The sequence below is a fragment of the Mycteria americana genome, chromosome 1, assembly GCF_035582795.1.
Source record: "Mycteria americana isolate JAX WOST 10 ecotype Jacksonville Zoo and Gardens chromosome 1, USCA_MyAme_1.0, whole genome shotgun sequence".
NCBI lineage: Eukaryota > Metazoa > Chordata > Aves > Ciconiiformes > Ciconiidae > Mycteria > Mycteria americana.
Genome location: NC_134365.1, coordinates 164,487,675 through 164,498,620, shown reverse-complemented (window position 1 = coordinate 164,498,620; position 10,946 = coordinate 164,487,675). Strand labels below are relative to the sequence as shown.

The window sequence follows — 10,946 nt, the reverse complement described above, 5'->3', positions numbered from 1 at the left end:
CTGAATTAGTGAACCCTAGTCTTTACAGACAGTTAAAAGAAACTTCAATTTAAGGCAGCTACTTTCAGGGTACAAATATTCTTAACAAATTCTAACAAGATCTCAAATGCAGACTGTACATTTACTCAGATGAATTTCATCTTTAAGTTAAGTGTACTTAATCTGTAAAATTCATTACACAGTAAGAGGACTGTAAGAAATGACCATGTTAGGAAGACAATCTCCCTCAGCAAGTTTTCACAGGCATGAAAGACTCTCCACTGATTTCTCTAAGGATTGCTTATGAGAGGTGCATTTGATCACTTCCCTGTGATCCCATGCTTGACACCTTAGAATTAGAATTTTTCTCCAGGCAAGTGCAAACTGCTTAGGTAACGTTCAACTTACATTCTAAGAAAATAACTAATGCAACAAAAGAATCCAGAAACACAAACCACTGTTTATTTTTTAAGGGAATATACACTGTTAAGGCTGTTTTTCTAAACCGAGCAAGATCATATACTTGTAAGAAAAGCTATAAACTACTTACCTCTTCAGTGGCACTTCTGACAGCTTAGATCTGCAGTTCAAAAACAACCTGAGTTTCACATTGATAATGTCTTTGAGTACCTACAGAAAAAAAAATCTCTGTAAAAAATGGTTCTTGGTAATCATCAAACTTTGAAAATAAGCCAAAGTTATCCTTGCGACATCCTGTCATTTCTCAAACTTCAGTAGAAATCTCAAACATTTTAAAGTTCTAAATATATCTATATATTAAAGGATGTTGTCAGATATTCCAAATAAAGATTTGACCTTTTCTAAAACTGCATGATTTAGCACATGATATTCTTGATAGTCAAAATGTTAATGTTTTCCCCTACTGATGCAGTTTTTTAAAGAGCAGCTATCCCCATTTTCCAATGCTTGATAAATTATATTATCACCTTTCTCATATCATGTTTTCTAGATTTTAAAGCACTTGAAAGTTTGTAAGTACAACATGTGCCTTTTATTCGATAACCAGTCTTAAAACAATGACTTTCACTCTTATTAAAATTGTTGTATACAGTAAATTGTTGAATATAGTAAAGCTCAGATAAATATTTTAATACTTAATTACTTATTAATTTTAAATGTCAGCAATAGATTAATGATGTGTTAAACTATTCAATCAACATCAAAACATTCCAGTAAGTTAAAATATTTCTACTTCTTTCTCAGTTTCTTCAGCTGTTCTTTTCTAAAATACTAATTTTCTGGATGTGTTATATAGGAACCATAATATTGGGACAGTATTTTTTTCTTTTTTTTTTGAGCAATCTATTTTGTTTAAAGTTAACAAAGTTATTAATTTCTTTAAAGCACTCTTAAAAACCTTTACCAAGTTACCCTCATTTCTGTGGTTTCTGATCCAAAGTGCTTATTTGAAAGCATAAAGCAGCTGTGTCTACCTTTATGGATATTATTAGAAAAGCAAATATGATATTAAAGCTAAGTTAAAATACTGATACCACTAAGGCTAAAATCTAAAATTACAATAATGGCAAGTAAATTGGGAACAAAACAAGACAATGCTCATCGTTAAATCTCTCTTTTAGAATAACCATTTTTTTCTTTCTCAGGAAAAGAAACCATGGCTACACATATATGTAAAGTTATACACATATGTAAAGTTATAACACTATAGTGTTATAACTTTACATAGCCCTAGGGACCTGTTCTGCTCCTAGTTTCTCATTCTCATCCTTTGTGTCACCTGAATACCACCACTGAAAAACTACTGAGCAAAAAATAAAGACTAGGGAAGGGCAAAAGGGTGAGAACAAGTGAAGAAGCAGGAAACGAGAACCTAAACAGCACTGAAAGCATAAGAAGGGAAAGTAGTACCTGTCATGGGTTAAAGACCACCAAAATCAAAACAGAGGTCAAAGTGACTCAAGTATCTATATACATCATTCAGAATAAAAAGCATTTGTAACCAGTGCTAGCTGGTCTCATCTACTAAAACATACCCAGAATTTTCAACATTAAAGAAAACAATTTCTCAAATAAAGATGTTGCATCAGAATTATGTAAACTTGTATTGGACTTTATCTTCAAACAAGACAAAAACCTCATCCCATTAGTAAGAACGATACTTCAGCAATCTGCATTGATAGGTGGTTGTGTGCAGAATGAAATGATCTTGAAAAAGACTGAGGTATCCCAATTCATCAGCTGACCATGAAATTTAATATAGTATTGTAGCCAAAAGAATAATGTCATTCTTAATTAACATTTCAAAGGAATTGAAATAGGAAATGACAAATAAGACAAGAATGCATTATCTGTGTGTTTTCCAACAATGCAACTTCTGGAATACTGAATTCGGTTTTCTGTTATTTAGGGCTGTGAGGACACCAAAAGCCACGGCATTCAAGTCAACGTGTGAAAATGGTTAAAAGATTGGAAAGCCTTTTTTATAGCAGGGTATTTGAAGAGTTCAGTCTGTTTACTTTAATTAAGAAAATGCAAAGAAGAGCATGGAAATTTTGTTCAGGGAGTATTTCAAACTGTAGCAAATGGCTGAATTACGTCAGTTTACATGGCTTGAAAATGACTTAAGCCCAAGTTTTATTTTACATGTGCAGTGACTTTGCAAAATGCTTGCTGTAAGTTACCACAACCCATCTGAAAAGCATTAACTCACTAAACCACGATTATTTAACCAATCATGAATTGTGAGTGAACATCACCATAATATGAAGCATCTATACCGAAAACAAACTCTTGTAATAGCATCTTCAATAGAACTGGCAAAATGATGAGAAGATGAATGCTTACAGCATGGCGCTAAATAAAATTCTGCAATTCCAAGTCTGAGTTTAACAGTCAGGTTAATTAGCCACTGGAAGAGCTCAGTAGGAGCTGTGATCTTACCCAACCACTTGATAATATTTAAATTAGGATTAGATTAAAAAGAATTATTTCTACTTCAAATTCTAATTGATAAAAAGAAGTCCTATGACCTGTGTTATACAGGAAATCAGACTAGACTATCAAAAGGGGCTCCTTCAGAGATTTCTCCTCACTTTAGGGATGGAATAAGAGTTTCTCCCTGAAGACAGAATGAACAAAGAAAAAAAGGCAAAAGATAATTGACAGGAAAAAAGAAAAGGTTTGATTTTTCTCTCCACATTTTTAAGTTCTTTGACAGTTACTGGAACAAGAAAAAAAAAGTAGATGATCCTAAGAGTTACATACTGCTGGACTAAAGCAGTTTGGCTAGGGGACATGTAGTGTGTTCAGTGGCACCATGTATAATATTTTTTCAGCTGGTTTTGGTGAACCATGAGAAAAAAAACCCCAACTCTTCCATTTTGTCCTCATTTTTAGAAAGAGGAATTTCTACTTTTTTCACATCACCTTAGGACCACCTTCATAATTTTAGGACCAGTTAGCTGTTCCATATATTCTGCTGAGAACTGATATGGTCCAACCCTCGTCAAGCCAGGGCTAGCATTTAAAGATCTACTGCGGATAGTGACTGTTGCGTTGTCTGGAAATACTTGATGCTAAAGTCTATGACAAACTTTCTGAAAAAGGCAAACACATGTTATATGGAAAGTTCTGCCTGCCTCTCCCTGGAGAGCATATAGAGCAGTTCTTATGATACAATCCAGTATATTTTTTGAAAACCCATAAAAGCCTTGGCTCTGCTCTCATTCATGCTCTGACTCATACCTTGCCTCTGGCCTTAAATTGCCACTTTCTCAGACTAAGCAGTAAAGTTAGATTACAGTTTACCTATAGCTGTTCACACCTTTGCAATTTCAATTCCATTTAATATGAGTAAATTTTTGTTTATATTTTAAAAAATTAATTACCAAAATATTTCTTTGAAGTGACTATTAAGTGGCACAAAGTAATATAATAGCATGCTTTCACTAGGGTAAAAAAAAAAATCATAATGTGGACATATTCAACACGGACTGGGGCAAGAATCCTGTGCTTTGCTGTCGTAGTTACTACACAAATTTTGCACCATGAATAGCTACCATCCCAATATACTGGGCACTAATCCAGTTATGTTATTCAAAAAAAGATCCTTTAAATACAAAAATATGCCAGTGCTTAAAGTTTACACTTTTTTTACAAAACGCTATCGCTATCGCTTAAATTAAAAAATTAAAATATATATACATATATATATACTGTATACACAGACAACAACAGAACAGTGCCAAAATGGGAGGAAGAGACAGAGAGAGGAGAGGAGGGCAGAGTTGGACAGTTTCTTTACAATAAAAACAAGGGCTCCACCACAATGCGAGCGGAGTCGGGTCCCCTAAAAATACCCATCTAGAGAGAGAGCTGGAGGGACAGAGCAGGAGAGAGAAGGGGCATGGGCTTGTACAAAGTAAAGTTTACACAGTGTTTAAGTCACCTATTGTCCTGGTTTCGGCTGGGATAGGGTTAATTGTCTTCCTAGTAGCTAATATAGTGCTGTGGTTTGGATTTAGTATGAGAATAATGTTGATAGCACACTGATGTTTTAGTTGTTGCTAAGTAGTGCTTGCACTGGTCAAGGACTTTTCAGCGTCCCATGCTCTGCCAGGAGCACAAGAAGCTGGGAGGGGGCACAGCCAGGACAGCTGACCCCAACTGGCCAAAGGGCTATTCCATACCATATGGTGTCATGCTCAGTATAGAAACTGGGGGTGGGAGTTGGCCGGGGGGCAGCGATCGCTGCTCGGGGACTGGCTGGGCGTCGGTTGGTGAGTAGTGAGCGGTTGCATCACTTTTTTTTTTCCCTGGGTTTTGTTCCTCTCTCTCTCTTTTGTTGGTTCCCTTTTCATTACAATCTATTATTATTGTTATTATTATTTTTTTCCTTTTTCCCAATTATTAAACTGTTGTTATCTCAATCCACGAGTTTTCTTGCTTTTGCTCTTCCGATTCTCTCCCCCATCCCACTGCATGGGGGAGGGTGAGTGAGTGGCTGTGTGGTGCTTAGTTGCCAACTGAAGCTAAACCACAAGACCTATATATGGCAAGATAATCAGAAAGGCATCCATTTAGGAATTTGGAGTTTGGGGCTTGCTGTATATGTATGCATGTTTTGTCTCTACACCAGGAGGAGGTAGCTTTCTAGATAATTCGATATATATATATTTTTTTAATTTTCAGATTATTTTTTCATTTAAAAATAATTAAAAATTTGAAAATAAGTTTCACCTAAATTAAAATATTTCTGATTTGTTTAATTTCACCAGCATTTCATTATTCTCTCCTAAGCGTTAGCTTCTTGAATAAGAGTATAGCTCCTATGAATCAAGTAGGGTCTGCGATGGCTGAACAGCTTGGTACACCATGGGAGTCATTTGCCTAGGCATGCGTTAGGGAAGATACTGCTCATTAGGGACCCTGTTGCTCTAGGAGGAATGGAGGCTTCTGAACTGAGCTACAGGGTGCTTCACACAACTTACCATAATATGAATTTCTGACTGAATAGAGTTTCCAGTCAATTCCAAAATGAAAATATTTTCATTTGGCAATATCAGGCTTTCATTTTAACTGAAAATGGTGAAATGAAAGATCTGGTTCTAGAGAAAAGCTAGTACTTCAGAGTTTTGAAATAACAGAATTTTCATGAAATTTTTGTATGTTTTACTTTGCTTCACTATTATGTATGAAGAGTGAGTGGATGCCTCAACATTTAATACAAAAGGTGTAAAGGTATGAAAATGGGAGGGGAAAAAGCAATGTAAAAATTTATGAAACTTTCATAATTACTGCAGAGAAAAAAGATAAACCCAGATGCAGCAAAAATCAAGTTACAGGCTTCAGAATTGTAACGGACCATAAAGAGAAGACAAAATTTACATTTTTATGGGACACTATAAAGGAACTTGAGGTAGAGTGATATTCTGCAGCTAGTGAAAAAAGAAAATAATTTTAGGAGCTATGTTTTTAGGACAGTCTCTTTAGATGATCAATAGCTACACCCAACAGAAGACTTCTAGATATACTTGGTAGCATTAATCAACTGAGAAATACCTTTCCAAGAACTGAAAGGTTTATAGTCCAATCTTCTTATGATCATATTATGGGTCAGATTTAGACCACCTCATTTAGGTACCTTGGAAAACTAAGGTGATTTGGTTTAATGGAAAGAAGCATATGCCTCTTAAGATTTTGAGATGGGAGATCCTTTCCCTCTATATTACACAGACAATCTCCTCCTTTCCTTCTATTGACTATAAGAGCATTTATGGACTCACTTTTAAGAGGAATGGTTCATGGGGCATCCGAATTTTAATTGCAAATAAAGTACTTACAATGATGAATTAGATCATCCCCAACTTTTTAATATGAATTTAAATGACCAAATATATATTTTTAAAAATACCTAAATTTTTTTACCCCTTTACTACACTGTACATGGAAATAAGAAAAAGTTTAGTAAAAATTAAACTACAAATATGCAAATTAAAAGAAATGACCACTATCTTACAATCAATAAATGAGCCATCTTCTGTGCTTCTCTTGTCAATGGATCCACAATAGCAATAACATCACAGAATGGTTCATTCTGTTGGGGATCGACTTTTACTACGCTGTTAAAAAAAATTAATAAATAAGTGACATGAAAACTAAACCGAATTTATGCAAATAACAAACATTTTTAGACACGAATTTGTAATATCAGAGCCACTTTAGATTGTACTGCTCATGAAGACGTTTCCCTCATTTCAAACAGTAAACATTATTGCTCCCTGTGATATCACTAGAAAACCTAAACATGAACAGCAACTAAAATTAAGCATTAATCTACATAGTTCCATACTGGTTACTGATTAAATACATGTCCCATTACAAAATCAATAATATAAAAGGAAAACACACAGCAAAATTTTAAAAATGGCCTTTTTGTCACTAGTTTACAGTTTCCTGTATCGGTATCTAGAATCATGAGATTTGACAAGTGCCGGTGGTAACACAATTTTAAAATAACAGTGAGAAAAATGGCAACTGAGAAGTGTGAAACTTGATAAGATGGATTAGTTCTATGCATTCCAGAAAATAATTTAGTTTGATAAACTTGCCTAGACTAAGTAAAGGAGACCCTAGTTAAAGTACTCTGGATTTACAGGAAGGAAATGTTAGTAAACCTTAAAACAAAGAAAAATCATGTGCTGTAAATACACAAAATGGACTATCCGAATTTGTTTTCCACAAAAAATATACCTAGAAATGCGAGTACTGTTAGTGAGTCAAACCCCCTCCAATATAGTAGTAGCGTATTACTCCCTGTTATAACTTTGGAAAAGGTGTTAGCCACTTAAAACAGGCTACTGATTTCACTCCTTGTCTATTCAACAAGTATTAGACAGGGCCAGCACATCAGCACAGCACACTAGAACAGCTTTACCAATAAAAACAAGTAAGGATTTGAAAACAGGATTAAAAAAAAAATTATTTTTATCATGGTCCTTGTGCTAGCATATGTCCTTTTAAAAAATGTACCTGTCTTTGCTCCAGAAAGTTTGCCCCAGCTAAGCTTAAATTAAAAATGGCTACCATTAGTATCCCATTACAAAGAAGATTCACAGATGCACATCTTGGTATTTTAGGTCTTATTCATTAACAAGGACAACAAAAGGCAATGCCTGTGGCATATTCACTTTCTAAATCTAGGATCAGAAACACAAGGAGCCAACATACAAGTGACATTAGGCAACACACTAGTGACACTAATATGAGCTCGCCACGTGTAAATCTGTTAACTGAAGACAGTCTGCTCAGTTTTTCTTAAGGAATTAAGTGCCAATGAGCCCCATCAGCTTGCCTTTGAATGTAATCTAATTGTATTTTACAGTCTAATCTAACTGTATTTTTTGCGTCAAGCTGAGCACAGGAGCTATGGTCAAGAGTGAGACTTGATAAGCAAACTGTTACACAATATAAACGTATGTATATTAGTCTTGACAATAGTACTCAGGATCCACAAACAGAAAAAGCTGTGCTAGAGTTTTCCACATTAATGAAAATTAGCAGGGGGTTCTTTTAGTTCTAATTGTGAAATTACTTCTAACATTTTAGTAAAGGTATGGACTCCAAGTTTTCTAACGCTAGATCACCACTTCTATTCACACCAACTGTAATCACTTTTTTTTTCAGTAAAGGATAAGGCTGAAAATGTTTAGGTATTACTAATTAATTTATTAAGAGAGAGGTAAAGATGTATTAGACTAGGCCAGATCAACAGGTTGTTCTTACAACCATACAATCAACTTCTTTTAAAACTGGAATGCTTACGCAAGTTTTCATAGACCTTATGTAGTAATCAGTACATTCTAATTTTAATATGAAAGTACTATAAGTGCATTATCATGGCAGACAGAACTTACCTGTGCTGTTCTTTGAGTAAGTCAGCATGTTGTCTCATCTCTGTTTTAGGCAAAGATGACAGTAGGGCATCTATTTTCATAATCAAATCACTGCCACTATATTAAATAAGGCACACACAATTTGTTTTTCATTAGAAAAAGGAGTAAAACATTCACATTTTAATGTACATCTGTCTACATAAAGGGTACTTTAAAGCCCACATCCTGAACTCTTTAAAAAGATTATCACCTCAAGATTTGTAACTGAGTAAAACATCTGGCATGATAACGCCCAAGAACCACTACTGCCTTAGAGCTTGTGAACTGTACACTTCTCAAAATTAAGCAATGCAGAATTAGCAGAATTACCATTGAGCTTCACAGTTTGGATGGTACAATCTGCTGATATTTATAGCTCTTTGATACTTTTTTTTGCAATTTTTTTCCTTTCTGACATCTAGGAACAGACATAAATGAAAAAAATTTCAATTTTACTTGGCCACATCTTTTAATTTTTTTGTATTTCTTACTAGAAATTCCTTATAAGCCTTAGTAGTTCTATTTCAGTGCCACTAAGTCTTAACATTTGATTAAACATGTTTTGCCTCTCCCTGCTTATCTCCTTGATAGTTCTACCTCTTCTTGATTTTGTTTTTCTGGTAGTTATTCTCTCCGTTGCACCAGTCCTTCCAGATAACAGAAATGATACTCAGACACAGAAAGTCAATAGATATTGTAAAAACAATATAATTTTGCTCTCTTCTTTGTACACAAACTGGATCCTTAGATTAAAAGCTGGCTAGAACTCATCTTTATGCTTCTTCAATTAACAGATGTGTGAATGTTGTCTAGCAGGGTGTCCGAGCACCACATCTGTCCGTGCCTCTACAGGCTCCTTTTCTAATGATTCCCAAAGACAATGCACTTTCTTACTTCAAATATCAATACTCAGATATTACTGTGGTTCTAAGATGTGCTGGAATTTATCACGCTTATTATTATTCTTTATAATTACTCTTAAGTAAACAAAAGCTAGTAGGAATTGTTTAGTTAGCTGTACTCGTCTCTTAGTTTTAAGTACGGTGAAAATAGATAAAGTACTTGGAGTAATTTAGCAGAGCTGCACACATGTTATTAGGCAAGTTGGAGAGGATACGATTCTTTGGATAAGCAAGCCTCATCACACATATGACCAATGATAAAAGGGTGCATGTCTCTTCAATAACACAGGGTCCCTTTTTTCTGCTCTGTGCTATAGCAACGAGGTACCAAAGAAGCTGTCAGCAGCCGGGGAAATGACATGTGCAGTTGAAACCCAACATATATAGTTTATATATATAGTGGAAAACTGTGCCACATAGCAAAATTAGCCAAGCATAAAGGTGATACAAAATTTAGCAGACATGCTGTTTCTTCTAGAAAATAGGGCAAGCGTTTGAGTAGGGAAGTATACTAAGTCTGTCAGGGAAATGCTAAAAAGGAAACGAGGGACAGTTAAACTTGTCTACGCAGAAGTACTCAGATGCTAAGTAAGAGGATAGCAAATATATAGCATGCAAACAACAAACACTTTGACTAAGTGCATATAGAGTGTATACACATAAGTATATAGTATGAAGAGTACTGTGACTATATATTTGAACCTTTGTTCATATTTCCCATGCAAAAGGATTATTAGTCACAGGCAATAAACAAGGAAGTATATCATAAAGGCTCAAAATGCAAAAGAATTTTACCTTTTACTACTGTTTCCCATCTCTTTAACAATAGCTTTAATCTTCTCCGCTGAGGTACTGTATGTTATTTTTTCCAACAAATTGAAGTCTTCTGCATAGAATTCATTTTCACCTAAAGGACCCAGTACCTTAGAGAAAAAATGTTACTAAGTGTAGAATGTCCCAGTAACGTTTCTTCTGTAAGCAAAAATATACTAATATTTTAAATGAATGCACAATATTGAATATGGAACCTCCAGCCCTATATATATATATCTCTCTCAATATTATTAACTATGTAGTATTAAACTGTATAGTAACTATACAGAATTAGATTTTTACATTCATATAATTACAGTTAATTAACAGTCACAAAGAACAGTTGCAATGGAAATATCCATGATATTTTTCATTATACATACCTATGTAAAGGAGAACACTATTTAGAAATAACAAATCTAAGTTTAAGAAAAAGCTCTGTTAGGTACATTATTTTAAACTGAAATTCAAATTACTATCTGCCTACCACAGTCTTTAGTTGTTTAATTCTGTGAACACAATCTTAACTTCTCAAGGCTTCTCAGATGAAGCAGAATGGATAGAAAGGAAGACGAGAGCAAAGGATAAGAAATGGAGGCCATCCAGAGACAAGAAATAGAACTACTACTTTTTTTTGGATGTCTAAAGGAAAAGAAGGTGCCTTGAGGTCCCAGAAAATAGCTTTGTGGATGTTGTTTGGATTTCCTACTTATAGTCTATCAGGCTAAACTGACCCAAGTCAACTTCAAGAGCCTACAGGCTCCCAGGATGTATAATGTCATGATGTAAATTTGGTGCCGAATGCCTCTCTCTCAAAATTCAACTGCTTCCTAGAAAT

At 34.7% G+C, this 10,946-nt stretch overlaps 2 protein-coding genes across 4 annotated transcripts in view; one reads left to right on the top strand and one right to left on the bottom strand.

Annotated features, from left to right (window-relative positions):
• The window catches only part of DNAJC3 (DnaJ heat shock protein family (Hsp40) member C3), a 157,504-nt gene that overhangs the window by 72,997 nt on the left and 73,561 nt on the right, over nt 1-10,946 (top strand). The gene's annotated exons all lie outside the window — the stretch shown is intronic.
• Nucleotides 1-10,946, bottom strand: part of UGGT2 (UDP-glucose glycoprotein glucosyltransferase 2) — a 92,924-nt gene that overhangs the window by 27,493 nt on the left and 54,485 nt on the right. For all 3 annotated transcript variants that reach the window (XM_075526547.1, XM_075526556.1, XM_075526565.1), the window contains 4 exons: nt 10,091-10,218; nt 8,376-8,471; nt 6,479-6,581; nt 530-609 (listed from right to left, as the gene is read on the bottom strand). In XM_075526547.1, the coding sequence (XP_075382662.1) occupies nt 530-609; nt 6,479-6,581; nt 8,376-8,471; nt 10,091-10,218 (407 nt within the window). The remainder of the gene's footprint in view (nt 1-529; nt 610-6,478; nt 6,582-8,375; nt 8,472-10,090; nt 10,219-10,946) is intronic.